At 45.3% G+C, this 18,610-nt stretch overlaps 3 gene segments (V, D, J or C); all 3 read right to left on the bottom strand.

Annotated features, from left to right (window-relative positions):
• Positions 1-219: 219 nt before the first annotated feature.
• Positions 220-739, bottom strand: LOC132579012 (immunoglobulin lambda variable 5-37-like). The segment is given in 2 exon segments: positions 220-563; positions 660-739. Coding segments are annotated over 2 exon segments (390 nt in total).
• Positions 740-2,927: 2,188 nt separating this feature from the next.
• On the bottom strand, positions 2,928-3,457 carry LOC132579011 (immunoglobulin lambda variable 5-37-like). The segment is given in 2 exon segments: positions 2,928-3,271; positions 3,368-3,457. Coding segments are annotated over 2 exon segments (390 nt in total).
• A 2,281-nt stretch (positions 3,458-5,738) lies between these two features.
• On the bottom strand, positions 5,739-18,408 carry LOC132579010 (probable non-functional immunoglobulin lambda variable 5-48). The segment is given in 2 exon segments: positions 5,739-6,145; positions 18,334-18,408. Coding segments are annotated over 2 exon segments (453 nt in total).
• Positions 18,409-18,610: the final 202 nt, after the last annotated feature.

Here is an 18,610-nt window from a genome sequence, read left to right as displayed (position 1 = left end):
CAGTGGCTGCAGGGAAAAGTCTGATTTGGGGTTGGTGCTGTAGCAGTGCGATTCTTCCTCAATCTCCTTTTGTCCTCAAGACCACCTATGCGTGCGTTCTCAAAGGAAGAGACAGCCTGGTGGATGGTGTGCCTGGTGGATGATTTGTCTCACTGACTCTCAAATCTGTATACATACCCAGCTCCCCTTAGGGAATAGCAGAGTTTTTGTTTGGCTTCCTCATCTGATTGTATCATGGTGACAATAACCGTTGTGCCAAGTTGAACAGTAATAATCACCCTCATCTTTGGCCAGGACTTCCGCAATGGTTAAATAGCCAGTGTTGCTGGAGGTGTCTTTGGAACCAGAAAATCGAGAGGGGACCCCGGAGCCCTGCCTTTTGTTGGAATCAGAATAATAATATAGGAGGAACTGTGGGGGATTCCCAGGCTTCTGCTGGTGCCAGTACATATCATGTCCACTGATTTGGAATCCACTGCTCATGACACAGGAGAGTTTCACTGTGTTCCCCGGAGACACTGATGCTGATGGAGGCTGAAACATCACGGGCTGTGAGTTTGAACCTGGGAAAAGAATATGGCAGAAATTGTCACACTCCCACTGCTTCTCAGCTGCATTCCTCTTAGCAGAGTTTCAGATCATATTTCACCTATTCTTACCTGTGCACCACATGATCAGAAGGCTCAAAATGGGAACCCAGAGCATGGTGAAGAGGTTTGATGCCCCAAGGAGGAAAGGAAACAAATAAACCTCAACACTGGGAGACCCTTTTATAATGGCCCTTTATAGTATTCCCAGTTTTGGAGGTGGAGCATTTTCAGGGCTTTTTTGTAGCAGAAACTCCTTTCCATATTAGGCCACACCCCCTGATTCAGCCAATCCTTCTGGAGCTTACAGTAGGCTCTGTACTAAGAGCCTTGGAAGCTCTTGGAGGATTGGCTACATCAGGAGTGTGTGGCCTAATATGCAAAGTAATGCCTGCTACAAAAAAAGCCCTGAGCATCTTCATGTTAATAGCCTCACATTTGATTGGTTCTTATGAACAGAGGGATACTTCAAAGCAGAAGACACCCATCTTGATGAGTGATGCTTCAATCTACCCTCAAGGCTGCTATTTCAATTCTCTTTCTGCAGAGGTGGAAAATTTGATTGTGTTTGAATATTTTTCTCCCCATTTCTAGATTTTATAAGCGGGGAAGGGAATATGATAACTGCACGGCATAAAAGATTACATACTGATAAATTTGTGTGAGCTATTGGATTTGATTAAAGTGTGTACTCAGAGTCACCAGTGGAATGTTGATTCCTCTGTTTGTTGAGGCATTGGAAGGAATGAAGAATGTTAACCTTTTCTTCCACTTTAGTGCTTGATACGTCTGGCGGGTTTGATTCTGAGGGACACATAATCCTAATTTAGTGATGGTTCATGTGGTCTTAGATTGTGACTTCCCATATCATATACCTACCTAATATTTTCTAAAGCCTTTCTGATGACCCGTCTGTTTCCACTTGTCTTTGGCAGCAAGCAGCACCCTTACCCAATTCTCGTCATTGGGAGATCAGTTATAATTTTTGCAGAATTCTACCTTCCACTAGGAGAAAGGAAACCCTATGAACAGAGGATTTTTGTGCAGGGTCATGTGAGAAAATTGTGGAAATTCTCTCTCTGGTTCTTGCTTTCTCCTCTTGCTCTGAATCGCCCTGACATCCTATTTCTTCTTCCCCCTTACCCCAACACTTACCTTTACTTCTCCCTTGCCCTCCTGATTAATCTTTCCTCTGTCTGACCTTCCCAGCACCTCCCACTCCTCCTCCTTACCACCACAGTCCCCATCTGTCACCACATGTTAGCAAGGCAGGAAATCAAAGACCTGAATGACAGGGGGCTGGCCCCTGTAATCACCTAGGAGTGCCCTTGTTCAGCCCTTTCTGTTCTTACTCCCTTTCCTTTCTAAGGTGCCGCATTTCCAGAACTCCTTCCTTTGTGTTTCTGCCTGGCACCAAGTCAATGGGACCAGGTTAACGCATTTTTGTTTCACTGAGCAAGACCCTTGGTCTATCAAGGTCAGCATTGTCTACTCTGGCAGCAGCTCTCCAGGTCTCAGGCCAAGGCCATTCTCATTACCGATGATCAGATCCTTCTACAAGGTTGCAAGTCTCCAGGTGAGGCCTAGAGAATCCCAGACTACGGAGATCAGTTCTCCTGGAGAAAATGGCTGATTTTCAGGATGGACTATGTGGCATGTTACCTCTCTCCTCAGGCTCCAGCCCTAAATCTCCAGGAATTTACCCAACCCAGAGTTGGCAACCAACTCCTTGTAACCGCATCTGCTGGGGCTCATCCTTGGGACCTTCTGCATCCAATGCAACTTTTCCACAGCATGACGGCCCCTCTTCTAACCCCCTTTGATTTCATTTCATACTTTAAAAAAATCATTAAGATCCTAAAATAAATTGTTAGTTGATCTTGATTTAGTCTCTTGATTAAATATCAATGCACTCTAACCACTATCAGTCTCCATACAGATCCAACATGGAATTAAAATGGAAAAGGTCACACACCCAATGGGAACAAATGCAATAGGACTGTATGTACGCTGTATTTTTTGCATTAATAACATGTTTTTCTCCCCAGTGGAGACCCAAACTAGCTTACATTGTTCTCCTCTCCTTCATTGTATTGTCACAACAGCTCTGCGAGTTAGTTTAGATTGAGAGTCACGCAGCAACCACCCATGGCAGAGGTGAGCTTCAAAGCTGGGTCTCCTAGAGAGTCTAGTCAAGCACTCTGACCACCCATACTCTAACACTTGCCCTTTACTTTCCTTCTGCATTATGTCTCATAGCTTTATCTGTCTTATTGAATCTCAAAACTGTTTATGTACCCAGGCCCCATGGGGAATAGCAGAGGTTTTTGTCTGGCTTCCTTATCTGATTCTATCACTGTGACAAGCATTGCTGTGCCAGACTGCACAGTAATAATCAGCCTCATCTTCGGTCAAGGCTCCCCCAATAGTTAAATAGCCTGTGTTGCTGGAGGTGTCTTTGGACCCAGAGAATCGAGAGGGGACCCCGGAACCCTGGTGCTTGTCAGAATCTGAATAATACCGTAAGAGGTATCTTGGGGGATTCCCGGGCTTCTGCTGGTACCAGTACACATTATAGCTACTGATTTGGAATCCACTGCTCATGACACAGGAGAGTCTCATTGTGTTCCCCGATGACACTGATGCTGATGGTGGCTGAGACATCACAGGCTGAGAGTCTGAACCTGGGAAAAGAATATGGCAGAAACTGTCACACTCCCACTGCTTCTCAGCTGCATTCCTCTTAGCTAAGTTTCAATGCATATTTCACCTATTCTTACCTGTGCACCACATGATCAGAAGGCTCAAAATGGGGACCCAGAGCATGGCGAAGATGTCTGATGACCCAAGGAGGAGAAGAAGCAAACATATAAAAACCAGCAGCCCCGGGAGCCCCTTTTATAATGGTGCTCTATAGTATTCTTAGTTTTGGAGGTGGAGCATCTTTATGTTAATGACCTCACAGCTGATTGGCTCTTAAGATCAGAGGGAGATTTCAAAGCAGGATGTGCCCATCTTGATAAGTGATGCTTCAGTGTACCCTCAGAAAGTTGCTGTTTCAGTTGTCTTTGAAAATAGGCAAAAAATGGGGTTATATTCTGATTTTTTTTCAGTCCTACATTTTATAAGGGGGGGAAGGGAATATAATAAATACGAGGCATAAAAGATCAAATATTGGTAACTTTGTGCCAATTACTGAGGTTTTCTTGAAGTGTGTACTCACAGTCATCACTGTGGAATGTTGATTCCTTTCTTCATCTAGGTGTTAGAGGGAATGAAGAACGTCCACCTTTTTTACTAACTTGGTGTTTGATAAGGCTGGTGGGTTTGATTTTGAGGGGCAAATAATCCCAATTTAGCAATACCTCATGAAGTCTTAGGTTGTGACTTCCCAGTTCATCCACCAACCTACTCTTTTTCTTGAAAAAACATTTTTTTTGTTTTTTTGCAGACCTCCTAGTAGGACAGGACACAGCTGAAGTCAATTAAATTCAATGGATTTGATCTCAAAGTCTCAGTTCACTGAGATGACTCCAGTTGACTCTAGCCCTGCTGGTTGGGGAAGCTGAGCTCCTGGTCTCCAGGAGGTTTCACCTTCACCTCTTTCTCCTCAAAGGAGATGGCGATTGTGGTTTCTTCTCTCTGCTGGAAGAGGAGGAGAGACTTCTACAGCTCCTCACCCCACTTGCCATATGGCATGGAGTTCAATACAATGGTCCTGGTACCTCCATGAGAACCCAAGCATGGGTTGAAGTGAAGCATCAGATTGGAGCCATTCCAACCAGTGCTGACAGCAATGGTCTTTGCCTCTGGCACCACACTCCCATTGACTTTGATGCATTTTCCAGCCTTGATCTTCATGTGGGAGACCACCAATTTCATGCCCCTGACTAAGGCTTGAGAAGTCACTTTCCAGCAGGCCCTCTACAATCCCACTTACTCTTTTTTAAAGCCTTTCTGGAGACCAGACTCTTTCCCCTTGTCTTTGGCAGCATTTCAGCAAACAGCAACACCCTTACTCCCTTTCTTTCTTCCCTGTGTGCCATGGGGAGTGAGAAGTTGGAACTGCCCACCCTCTACACACAATGCAGCAAGATGCAGTGGTGAGGTGAGATAGCAGCTGGTCTCTTCACCCCATACAGGAGGCTGTGCCCTCCCTCCTCTCCCCTGTAGGTACACCACAGCATGGCAGAAAGCTGCCATCTATCTCCTTATTGTCCCCACCAGCCTCATCACAGTGAGGTGCGGAAGCAAGGGTCAGGACTGGATCTACATGTTTTTTGAGGGTGGTGGTGGTGGGGGGGCAAAATTAAAAAATGGCGCCCCCTTATGGGACATTCAATCTTATGGTCCCATAGAATACAATGGACTCCATACCCAATTTGGTGCCCCCCTCTGTCGGCGTCCGGGGCAAGCACCCCCCTCTGTCCACCCCACCATGATCCGGCCCTGGCAAAGGTTGATAAGGGAAGGAAGAGAAGGGCAGGCCTGCTCAACCTTTCATAGAGGGAAGGAAGGAACTGGTTCTCCAAGAGAAGAAGATATTGGATTTATATCCTGCCCTATGCTCTGAATCTCAGAGAGGCTCACAATCTCCATTACCTCATTACCTTCCCCCCACCAACAGATACCCTGTGAGGTGGGTGGGGCTGAGAGACAACTCTGCAAGAGCTATGGCTGACCCAAGGCCATTCCAGCAGCTGCAAGTGGAGGAGTGGGGAACCAAACCTGGTTCTTCCAGATAAGAGTCTGTGCATTTAACCACTACACCAAAGAGCAACTCAGTGGGACTGGCAACTGCTCCTGGGGCTGTCACTTCCCACAAGAGACCCTGATGCCTAGGGTTTCCAGTCCAAGTGGTGGATCTCCCTTTCTTTCATGCCTTCTTGCAACCGGTCAGTTTGTCAGCAGGAAAAACCCTGCTCCCAAACTGCCATGTTGCATGTGATGTCCTTGATGTGCTGATGTCCCCACACTGGAGGTGTCATGTGGTGATACTCTGGATTTTGGAGACGCTCTGGAGTCCTATGATGCAGAAAGTGAGTTGAGAGAGAAGAAGTTGCCTCTGGGGTTCTGCAGTACTTTGCAGCAATGAAGATGAGGCTGAAGCACCAACCTAACAGATGTCTGATCAGCCCCTCAAGCATGAAGCTACTCTTTGCAAACTTCTCTGAACCAAACACAGTTTTTGTCTTGGCCCCTAATTTGACTGAATCGTTGTGTGTACTGAAAGCTGCTACCACTGCCGTGATATGTACCACAGTAATAATCAGCCTCATCTTCTGCCAAGGATCCCGTAATGGTTAAATAGCCTGTGTTTGCAGATGTGTCTTTGGATCCAGAGAAACGAGAGGGGACTCCGGAGCCTTGGTGCTTGTTGGAATCTGAATAGTAGCGTAAGAGATATCTTGGAGGATTCCCAGGTTTTTGCTGGTACCAGTACAGATGATAGCTGCTGATGCTGAACCCACTGTCAATGGCACAGGAGAGTTTCGCTGTGTTCCCTGGTGACACTGATGCTGAGGACGGCTGAGTCAGCACAGGCTGAGAATCTAAACCTGGAAAAAACGATAATGGAGAAGCTGTCTCACACCATTTGCTCATCACCTTCACTCACCTTAGCAATAACTGCAAGGTGTATTTCACCTGCTCTCACCTGTACACCACATAATTAGAAGGGCAAGAATGGGAGGCCAGAACATGGAAGCCATATCTGGGGAACCAAACAGGAAAGAGAAGACTCAAGACTGGGTGGTCCATTCATGGGTCTTTATGTCCACCCTGCATGGGAGGTGGAGCATGGCCATGTGATCAGCTTCAGCCTGATTGGTCCTTTAGTTCAGAGAAATCCTTGAAAACAGGATGTGCCATACTTTGCAAGTGATGCTTCAACCTGGCCACATAAGGCTGCGATTTCATCTGCCTTTGAGCTGCGACTAGTAATATGCTCCTTAAGCTTTGGTTTGAAATTTTCTTTAATTCTTGATTTTGAGGGGTGAGAGACAAGAGGACCAGCAAGATACCCTTAGAATCTAGAACTCAGTATCACAGAATGGGAATGAATTAAGTTGCATTTTCGTAATGATCAGTGCATAAATGAAATGGGAGATTGACCCCACTGCATGAATGAATCCTGACCCCTACAAACCTGTCATGAGATTCTGCCCAAGAAAGTGTCTTAAAACAAGCTAATGGGAAAAAAGCCTTTGATAGGTGGTAACCCCAAAATAAGACATATTCTGAGTAGTAGGGGATCCAAATAGCTTTTTTTCAAAGGAACACCTTCTCTGTAGGATCACATTTCCAAGACTTTCCAGCTTGGTGGGTACAGTCAAGCATTGCAGCTGAGCAGTTCTGGACTCCCCCTCCTCAAAAGGTGACGATATTGGATTTATACCCTGCCTTCACTCTGAATGCCAGAGCAGCTTACAATCTTCTTTACCTTCATCCCCCACAACAAACACTCTGTGATGTGGGTGGGGCTGAGGGAGCTCTCCCAGAAGCTGCCCTGTCAAGGACAGCTCTGTGAGAGCTATGGCTGACCCAAGGCCATTCCAGCAGCTGCAAGTGGAGGAGTGGGGAATCAAACCCAGTTCCCCTAGTTAAGAGTCCACACACTTAACCACTACACCAAACTGGCTCTTGTAAGAAGACCTTGAAGAATAACTGAATGCCATGTGGACTTGCCTCATCTTGCTCACCTGAGGATGGCAATTCTGTCAGTGATTTCTGAATCAAGGGTGCCCTCTAGAGGTATTCATTGCATGTTATTTTACTTCTTTGTCTCATTTATAGTCGGCCTTTCTCACTTCAATTCTTTGAGTTTGGAGTCATTTGACATTTCACATAACATTTGACATTAGGAACCCTAAGGTTCCATTGGAGACGTGAGCAGTATGTGGGATATTGTGCTTGGCTTTTTTTTTTAAAGCTGCCAGAAAAGGTGGGTGATCGCCCCCCCCCCCCATTTAAACACCCAGAAAGGAAGGGGAAGCCCAGGAGCTCTCTTTGCTGTCTCTCCGCCTGGCAGGGAGACAGCAAAGGTGGATGATCTTCCTCCTCTGGCAGGGAGACAGCAAAGGTGGGCGATCTGCCCTCCCCCCCTCCCCATTTAGGAAAGGTCCCCTGTGCAAGCACCAGTCATTTTCGACCCTGGGGTGACGCTGCTTTCACAAAGTTTTCATGGCAGACCTTTTACGGGGTGGTTTGCCATTGCCTTCCCCAGTCATCTATACTTTCCCCCCCAACAAACTCGGTACATATTTTACCAACCTCGGAAGGTTGGAAGGCTGAGTCAACAATTGCTGTCGCAATGATATCATTTGGAGTGGGCTCTCACAGGGACGCGGATGTGCGCTTGCGACGAGTCGGCTACAATGGAGCGTTCAAACATAGAAAGTACACGCGGGAGTCATTGGAAGCATTCTTATTCTGGATTTAATGTACTATCAAAAAAAGTCCATGTCCCAGTCGCGGCAGTTTGGGACATGAACGAGCCATCGACCATTGCCAGATGCTGATGTTTGGACAACCGCATAAAATCTGACATGCATCTGGCTTTCATCCATGCCCATCTCGTCAGTTTATGTGCATCTGACCTCGGCCTGAGTCAACCTTGGGCCGGCTACCTGAACCAGCTTTAGCTGGGATAGAACTCAGGTCGTGAGCAGAGAGTTCGGACCACAGTACTGCAGTACTGCTGCTTTACCACTCTGCGCCACGGGGCTGCATTAGTATACATGAAGCCTTGTACAAAAAAAGAGCAAAGAATGAGAAGGTGTGCCATGTGCCAGTTTTGACCATTTTTCCTGTTTAATGACTTGTGGGGTTTACAGAGGAACGATGTGCACTGACCATGATGTTGCCTCTGAGTCAGGGATACCTGAACACTCCCTGTCTGGTTTCTTTTGATCTTTTCCCCCAGGGATTTCAATTCACTGCATTTCAATCTGAGTTTTGCACATTTGTTTGAACTCCACCCTTTTCCTTTGAAGACTGGGCTTTGTCCAGAGACAAAGCTCTGTGGATCACTCTGTGGATTGCCATTCATCTAGGGTGCCAGAAGTCTCTGGCCAGTTTCCCACTAACTTTGCCCTGGACTCATGCTCCTTTTCCCCACTGTGCTTCTGTCTGATTTTGCACATGGGGCTGCAACTTGCCCCACCTCTTTCCCAGGTTTCCTCACAGCTGTAGGATTCTCTGAGTGTCTTCACACTGCATTAAATAATATGTTTTGCAACTGGATTTTTGCTATTCTTGCACAGTAAAAATCCAGTTGCAAAACACATTATTTAGTGCAGTGTGAATACAGCCTCTGAAAACCAGATTCTGAAGCTGCAGAGAACTTACACACAGCTCCACAGAAGCAGGTGCAAAATCGAGCAGAAGCACTGTGGGAAAAAGGAATGCTAGACCACAGCAAGGCTAGTGGAGAATCAGTCTAAGTGATGTTGTTGAAATGGAGTATGGAAACAGCAGCCTTTTGCAGCTGAATTTTTTTGTCTCACTTCCCCCTCTGCTTGTATCACTGTGAGCTGTGCTGCTAGCCCACACCTGGCAGTAATAATCTGCCTCGTCCTCTGCTTGGGCCCTTGAGATGGCTAATGTGGCCATGTTGCCAGAGTTGGAGCCAGAGAATCGGTCTGAGATCTCAGCGGGCCTTCTGTTGCTATTGATCATAATGAGGAGAGGGGCCATGCCGAGTTTCTGTTGATACCAATGCATATAAGAACCCCTGATGTTGTTCCCTGAACAAGTGATTTGGGCATTTTTTCCCAGGGACACAGAGATGGAAGGGGGTTGAGTCAGCACATACTGGCCAAAGGAACCTGGAAAAATGAAGATCAAAATGTAAATGAAAGGTCATCCTCAAGCTTTAAAGACATTAGCTAGCACAGAAAGTCTTCTTTGTAATACCTGACAAGCAAGTTAGGAATGGGAGGAGTGAGAACAAGATCATGATGTAAAGAAACAGGTAAGCTTTTGCTCCTGTAGAAAAGGGTTTTTCCTTCCTTTAGACCCTCCCATTCCATTTTTATTGGTCTGGACTTGCAAATGAGCCCAGCATTCAAATAATTTCCTTTCAAATAGCTGTTCTCTATGGTCTTTGCCCCACCTACCTTTTCAAGGACACAGAGAAGCAGCTCATGATCCATTTTCAAGATATTTTTACAACCTCTGCGCTCAAATTTACCAAGAAGATATTGAAGAGTACCTTCTCTTTTTCTTTATCAATATCACATCTAGATATTAATTGAATTATACAGTTATTTCAGTGCTAAGTGAAACATGGTAAGTGCTAACTAGGTGTTCATATGTCTCCTTTATAAAATGCTAAGATAAGAGGGCTGCCAACTTCCAGGAGGGTGCAACAAGAATACTAACATGGAAAAATAACAAAATATATTAACAAATCATTTAATTATCAACAGCAACTACCTATACTAAATAACATCACATAACATCATAAGTTCGATTACATTCACAGTTATACAATCTATTCTATGTTAAGGTGCAAATTCATACACAATCTCCAATATAAAGGGGTAAGCTTCAAAAAATCTCAAAAAAGTCTAATCACAGTTCATACTTTGTCTCCATAAAAGACTTCCGGAAGTTTCCAATCATCAGTAGATTCCCTGACTGGTGTTTCCGTCACAGGTAACCTTGTAATCCACTCTCTATTGTCTAAGCTGTGGTGTGGACTGCAGCACTATGACTTCTGCTACAATCTTTAAAAATCACCTACAGCATTCCTGACTGCACTATGAAGTCTGATGCGTTCGATATACTCACTCCCCAATTATGATTTGTTGGAAAGTTCCAAAACCATGTAGCACTATTCTAGGTCCTGTAGTGGTTACGACCTTCATAACAGGCTCTGCAACCATATCCTCTACCAGTGTGGCATCCTTCTACTGGTCCCCATCACCTTGCCCCTACCAGGCAGCCTTCTCTTTTCTCTGTTCCCATAGCCAAGACCACAGGCACTCAAGGGCATTGCTCCCGCTATGGAGATCTTGTCTTGCCTAGCCTTTTCCCAGCCCTATCTGTGCTGCCACTGCTGCTGCAGGTAGGGCTGGCTGAGAGCTACACCCCCTGACCAGCTTGAGATCTGGTGTGTGCTTGCTGCAGACTCCATTCCTGCTATCCAATCCCAGCTCCAGCCAGCTGTTCTCAACCCAAGCATGGCTGTCCTCACTGCTTCCTCGGCTGCCACCTGACTTGGTGACAGCAGCCCTGTGATCTCATCCAACTGCACATGTTTCGCCATAGACTGAATGGCTGTTGGGGGCTGGGGTCACATCTGGGTTCCCAGATATAGGTAAACTGTGTGAGATTAGATGTACATGTGCATGCATCATTTGCACAACAGCAGAACACATGTACTTTATTGAGAAATGCTCAGTGCATGAAGAGATTTAGAAATTAAGAGGAGAGTAAGGTATTTATAGTTATGCTCTATTTCCAAGTATTGGCAGGATCACAGAGACCTGAACATTATATACTAGATTGTGATGTTTAGCATAAGAGCAGAGTTGCCACCCATCCCCATTAAATGGAGAAGCAGTGATGAAAATTGTGAAATAATCTCTTAGGGGTTCAGCCTACCCACTCTGGTGGTCGGCATTGCTGCCTTGGCTTTGCATGCTCAGAGGTATCTCTGCACTTCCCCTGCAGAGACTGGGCTTTGTATGATGTTAGTTGGAACATCTGGATCAGCATTGGTCTTGGATGCTGGAAATCTTTGTAATCTTAAAATACAAGTCCTGTTCACATGTGACATGGAATGCATATACATCCCAACTGTACATGCGCATATAAGTTTATAAGAAACCACAGATGAATATTTCTTTTACAAATGAAAGCATTGACCATGAGCTGGATAAATGTGGGGTCTGAACTACACATTCAGATGTACATGCATTGAATTACTCAGCACATGTATACATGGGAGCAATTGGCCTCTTGCAGCTGGAGGTTTTTGTCTCACTTCCCCCTCTGTCTGTATCACTGTGAGTAGCACTGCCGTCCCACACCTGGCAATAATAATCAGCCTCGTCCTCTGCCTTGGCCCTGGTGATGCTTAACGTGGCTGTGTTGCCAGAGTTGGAGCCAGAGAATCGGTCTGAAATCCCTGAGGGTCTCAGGTCATCCAAATATATAATGAGTACAGGGGCCATGCCAGGTTTCTGCTGGTACCAGTGCACACTATTGCCCCCAAGGTGGTTCCCTGAACAAGTGATCTGGGCATTTTGTTCTGGCATCACAGACACAGATGGTGGTTGAGTCAGCACATACTGGCCAAAAGAACCTGTGAGAAAGAAGAAAAGATGTCAGGATAGATGAAAGTGCATCTCCAAGACCTAAAGACATGACAGAGAGTTTACTTTGTACTACCTGACCAGAAATTGAAGAGTGTGAGCAGGCACAAGAGCATGATGGGAAACACAGATGAGCTTTACTTCTTGAGGGAAAGGCAGATTCTCCTTTTAATGCCCCCTCTTCCCTTTTTATCTGTTTGGGCTTGCAAGCAGGGCCAGCAGTCAAATTATTTCCTTTCCAACAACACCACTCCCCTGCCCTTTGCTCCACCCAGGAATTTATAGGTGCAGAGAAGAAGCCCAGTCTGCAGTCTTTTCACAGTCGCTAAACTACAGAAAGCAGAGAGTAACCTCTTTCTCTTGTGCTATCAGTGTTGGATTCCAGATATTTATGAAATTATGTTACATTTTAGCCCTTAGTGCAATATGCCTCACAACTTGTTCATGGGTGATATTTATAAAATTCTAAAGCAATGGGGGTAGATGAAACATATTTACTGTTTTCGCACACAGCTTACCTTGCAGTCACAATCCTGTTCCCTCCACAGCGTCCAGTCAGATTTCCCACCATCTGCGCCGAAGTTACAGGAAGTGCCGCGGCTTCTGCGTAGCAAACGTAAACCGCTAAAACCCAGTTTATGTTTGCTACGCAAAAGCCATGGCACTTCCTGTAACTCCGGCGCAGATGGTGGGAATTCCGACAGATGCTGCGGAGGGAACAGGATTGTGACTGCGAGGTAAGCTATGTGCGAAAACGGTCATTGTCCGAGTTCCACATATTCCACATCTGTGCAGTTGCTGTGTGGAACAGGGCAAAAGTGATGGGATGCCCACCTCCCATCTTAAACCTGGGGCTCAGCACTCCATAAAGCAGATTATGGCTGTGCAGCTGCACCACTGAGACTGGAACCACTGTTTTCCCATATACCCTGTCCATTCTCGCTGGCAGCATATGGTGGATTCACAGCAGCTGACTGGGTGGTGGTAGACATCTTCTCAGGAACCAATGCAAGCTGCAACCAATCCAATGTTTTCAGTCAACTTGGAGAAGGAATTATTGCAGGACAGAAAACCTAGCACTACTACCTTGAAATGACAGCCACTGAGGCTTACTTGTGTCAAATGTGCACAGCAGTGAATTGCTCAAGCAGATCCCATGGACCAATCATGCATTATAACTGGAAGTAATTTCTCTCTTGGCTATTTTTGAAGAACACACAATACAGCTAAAGAGTTCTTCCACGTGGTTAACTATGCAGTGATACAGACTGCTGCTCTATTATTTTAACTATACACCTTATAAAAAACAATCTACAGTATCCCTGTACTTTGTGTAATCACACTCTTCATTCATTCAGTAAAGTTACCCCATGTTTATGCATTGTTGTGAAATTTCAGAACCATCCGACATGTTTCTATTGTACCTCCCCCTACTCCTTTCCATATAGGACATAAATTCTAGGGAGGATCAAATTTCCCCATTTGCATTCCATGTAAAATTGATTTTTTTGCTGAGAGTTTTGTTTTCAATGACTCTCTGATGTGGCATTTAAACTATACTATATAGGAGAATTTTCAAGTTGGTGTTCAAGGATCTCATTGGCTCAGAGGTGCACTATTCCCAGAGATACCTTGACCATGCAAATGGGCACCAAGGGACCGCATAAAAAGAATTTCCAAGGTCTCTGTAGTTGGAGACACCATGGGTGTTGCACTACTGGCACTGTGGGTGATGGCTTGAAATAATTTCCCCCCACATTAAAAAAATGTAAAAAAAAATTGCTTCTACTGCTCATCAGAAGTCCTGAGGTTGATCTAATGAGCAGCCCATAGCAGGGGTGTCCTGAGTTGACCAAGCACCCAATCTAATTGGCTCTTGCTATTAATTCCATGTATCAGTTTCCCCATCATCAGCCCATTCAAAATGATTGCTAATGAGTAAATCATGGCAGTGAATTTCTGTACTCCTTCACCTTCTTGAAGCTTAGCTCCTTGTAGCTGCTGATCAATGAAAGGCCCTTTGATGTCAGGGTCACGCATAGTTATCTGTCAGAATTCCCTGATGAAATGAGAAAAAAATTCTCCTGAGAAGGATTACTGCCCAGGCTTCCCCCATTATCAGTGCTGTAGACTGTCCTCTATCTTCTGGGTTTCTTTGCTCCACAGTAGCCTGTCTGGCACTTTAAAAAAGCAAGTTTCTCTTTCAGTAAAAAACAACCCATAAATATAGAAAACATAAAAGCATAAATGCAAACCCAAGTTTTGCATTTAAGTAGGAAAAATCAAATGTGCCATTATAGAATGGGGGAGACTTGTCTTGGCAGCAGGATGTGTGAAAGGGATCTAAGGGCATTAGTGGACCATAGGCTGAACATGAGTTAACAGTGTGATGTGGTAGCTAAAAAGGCAAATGCAATTTTGGGCTGTAGCAACAGAGGTACAGTGTCCAGATCACACAAAGGGATGGTATCACTTTACTCTGCTGTGGTTAGACCTCACCTAAAGTATTGTGTTCAGTTTTGGGCAGCACAGTTTAAGAAGGATTGTATCCAGAGAGGGATGATGAAGATGGTGAGGGGTCTGAAGACCAAGCCCTTTGAGGAAAGGTTGAAAGAGCTGGGTATATTGAATAGTTTTTTGTTGTCCAAAAAGGCCAGACTAGTACCAATGGGTTGAAATTAAATCAAAAGAGTCTGGCTAAACATTAGGAAGAACTTCCTGACAGAGTGGTTCCTCAGTGGAACAGGCTTCCTTGGGAGATGGTGGGCTCTCCTTCCTTGAAGGTTTTTAAACAGAGGCTAGATGCCCATCTGACAGCAATGCTGATTTTGTGAATTAGGCAGATCATGAGAAAGAGGGCAAGAAGGGTTGCATCAATGCTTAGTACTTGTGGCCTTTTCTTGCATGCCCAAAGAAATGCTGATTGTCACTTTGGGGTCAGTCAGCAATATTTCTCCAGGCCAGTTTGGCCAGGGATCCTAGAGGTTTTTGCTGTCTTCCGGAGATGGAACAGGAGTCACTGGGGATGTGTGTGGGGGAGAGGTATTTGTGAATTTCCTGCATTGTGCATGGGGTTACACTAGATAAGCAGGTCCCTTCCAGCTCTATGATTCCATAAGGCTACTTTATGAATATGGCATTATATCCCATTGAAGTTCCTTCTCTCCCCAAAGCTCAACAGACTCTACTCCCCCCCCCCCCGAAAAACCTCCAGGAATTTTCCAGTCTAGGGTTGTCAACCCTAGATGCAGCACCAACAGAGATCACTCTTTCAGAGGGTAGCCATGTCTCTTTGCAGTATAACTAGTAATTTCAGCGGTGTTGTTAGAAACCAACAATGTTTTGGGGGCATAAGCTTTTGAGAGTCAAAGCTAACACCGCTCAAATCTTGTCAGCCTCTGAGGTGTTAGTGGACTCAAATTGAGCTGTAGATATCACTGTGTGGCAACTTGGCTGACATCAGGTGTGGCACCATAAGACTGATGCCAGCAGCTTCTCTTCAGAATGACCAAGCTTAAGCTGCTAAGACTGCATCGATAGTCATCCTTCTGATTCTGTAACTAGAGCAACTGCAAACAGGTTGGTGGCAGAAGGAGCATTTGATCTGCCTCTCACGTTTTTGTCTCAGTTCCTCTTAGGATTGCATTAGTGTGGAACACGCTGGCACTGCCATACCACACAGCACAGTAATAATCAGCCTCATCTTGTACCTGAATGTTGCTGATGGTTAAATACCAAGTGTTCTGTGAGCTCTCCTTGGATGATGAGAACCTACTGAGGTCCCCTGAGCCAGGGGTTGGGCTGGTATAGTAATAGAACAGGAACTTGGGAGGGCTGCCAGGTTTCTGTTGCACACCAGACCTGCTTATAGTTCTGCACTGGATACCCACTGCTCATAGAACAAGAGAGTTTCGCTGTCTGTCCAGGAGACACTGACATAGAAGGTTCCTGAGTCACCACAGGCTGAGAACTGGAAACTGCAGAAAAAATAACATTGTTAGTTTGAATGGAAAAGTTCTCTGTCTCAGGAACTGCAGGGAGTGTTTCCGTTGTGCTCACACTGTGCACCATGTCCCCAGCAGGATAAAAAGAAATGTCCCAAACATGATGGAAATGTGTGTGTCCTCTGGCAGATGGAGGATCACTTGCACTGAAAATGTCCACTGTTGCCTGTTCCTGATACCTAGAGCCTGGGCTGACAATTTGCATGCACCTCCCCTTATGCTAATCTTCTATCTTCTAATTGGTCTGTGTGTCCATAAAAGAGTAAGATCCATATCATATCATGACATTTTCATAGTGCCATCTTTACAGCAGGCCCAGAATGCATGATCTTTGTGAAATAAACTTTTTAAAGTGCCATGTTAATTCAATCAATCAGTCAGTCAAATAGTTTATTGCAATCCAAGATCAGAATTCAAGATGAATTGTGTGATCATATTCCCAGTATATATTTCAATGGGATAAGGGGACTGAAGGGGCAAAGTCACAGGGCCAGTGGTAGTGCTGTGTGACTATCCAGAACTATCAAGAACGTTGATCTAAAATTTACATAGTCTTTGGCCTTCAGGCTCAGGTACAAATGCCAGTAAGCAGACAGAATCGGTATTTTCTGGTTACAGACACATGGCCAATTGAAATGAGAAGCAGCCAACTGAGGCAGAACGAAGGATAGGGCCTGTGGTTGGGGGCTGGGCAACTTCATAAGAGAACATAAGAACATAAGAGAAGCCATGTTGGATCAGGCCAATCGCCCATCCAGTCCAACACTCTGTGTCACACAGTGGCCAAAAACCCCCAGGTGCCATCAGGAGGTCCATCAGTGGGGACAGGACACTAGAAGCCCTCCCACTGTTGTTCCCCCCACAAGCACCAAGAATACAGAGCATCACTACCCCAGACAGAGTTCCATCAATATGCTAATAGCCACTGATGGACCTCTGCTCCATATGTTTATCTAATCTCGTCTTGAAGCTGGCTATACTTGTAGCTGCCACCTCCTCCTCTCTTTCTTACTTTATTATTCAATCTCCTCCAGTATAAGAGCTCCTCCAAGAGATTAAATTTGCAGTGGTTTGGACCAGATCATCATCCCCCCCCCCAATTTTATTAAGAATCACAAACAATCAATAAAATATTTGATTGATCAAACATAGAGAAGTAAAAATAGATTACAACGTAATTGTCAGCATATGTTTGTAGTACTTTTGATTTAAGCATATATTTAATATCTGCAAAGGAAAAGGTAAATTTAGACAGACAGACAGACAGACAGACAGACAGACAGACAGACAGACAGACAGACAGACAGACAGACAGACAGATAGATAGATAGATAGATAGATAGATAGATAGATAGATAGATAGATAGATAGATAGATAGATAGATAGAAGGAGGGAGAGACAGACAGACAGACAGACAATTCCCCCCTTAAATTGAAGAGGTAGGGGACAGAAAAACTGATTCCTGAATGACTGGTAGAAAACCTATCTTTCTTTCCACTCTAGCAAATTTGAAAACCTTGTGGAACATCTACCAGAGGTTTGACTTGGCTTTAGGCTATGGTCTGGCATCCACTGAATCTTCACTGGGTTGTGTTCACACCAGACTACCTGAAGAAAACATGGGATCTCCAAAATATCTCTCAAGTTCCCAAAGCTGCCACCCTTATTTTCTTTGGGACTGATGGGTGTGTGTATCATAAGCTTGCCAACTTCCAGGTGGGGCCTGGAGTGCTCCTGGAATCACACTCCTTACATGACTTATAATTGTAAGTATATGGTTGTAGGTCCTGTGGTGCAAGTTGTGAGCTGGGCTCTGAGACAGACCCCATTGTCTGTGGGGCACCGCAGCTAAGATGAGGCTGAGGCTCCAGCCTAGCAGTTGACTGATCAGTTCCTCAAGCAGGAAACTCCACCTTGCAAAGCTCAGCTGCTCTGAGCCCAGCAGAGATTTTGTCTTTGTTCTGCATTTAACTCGATCACGGTGTTTACTGAAAGGTGCTGCCACTGCCATGGTAAGTACCACAGTAATAATCAGCCTCGTCTTCTGCCAGGGATCCCGTAATGGTTAAATAGGCTGTGTTTCCCGATGTGTCTTTGGACCCAGAGAAACGAGAGGGAACCCCAGAGCCCTGGTGCTTGCTGGAATCAGAATAATACCATAGGAGGTATCTTTGGGGATTCCCAGGCTTCTGCTGGTACCAGGATATGTAGTAGCTACTGATGCTGGACCCACCACTCACGACGCAGGAGAGCTTTGCTGTGTTCCCTGGGGACACCAATGCTGATGGAGGTTGAGTCAGCACAAGCTGAGAATCTGAACCTGGGGGGAAAGGATATAGCAGAAATGGTCACACTGTTTGCTCATCACCTGCACTCCCCTTAGCAATAACTGCAAGGTGCATTTCACCTGCTCTCACCTGTGCACCACAGCACTAGAAGGGAGAGAATGGGAGGCCAGAACATGATGAGGAGATCTGTGGACCCAAAAAGGAAAGGAAACAAAAGACCCACAATGGGAAGCCAGTCCATTTGTGGGCCTTTATATCCACCCTATGGGGAGAGGTGGAGCATTGTCATGCAATCTGCTCAAATGTGATTGGACCTTGTGATCAGAGGGGTACTTAAAAACAGGATGTGCCATCCTGCTCAAGTGATTATTCAGCTTGGACTCTTAAGGCTGCTTTTTCTTCTGCC

Source organism: Heteronotia binoei, chromosome 11, assembly GCF_032191835.1.
Source record: "Heteronotia binoei isolate CCM8104 ecotype False Entrance Well chromosome 11, APGP_CSIRO_Hbin_v1, whole genome shotgun sequence".
Lineage (NCBI taxonomy): Eukaryota > Metazoa > Chordata > Lepidosauria > Squamata > Gekkonidae > Heteronotia > Heteronotia binoei.
The sequence above is the reverse complement of the archived record's forward strand: the minus strand, read 5'-3'. Positions and strand labels throughout refer to the sequence as shown.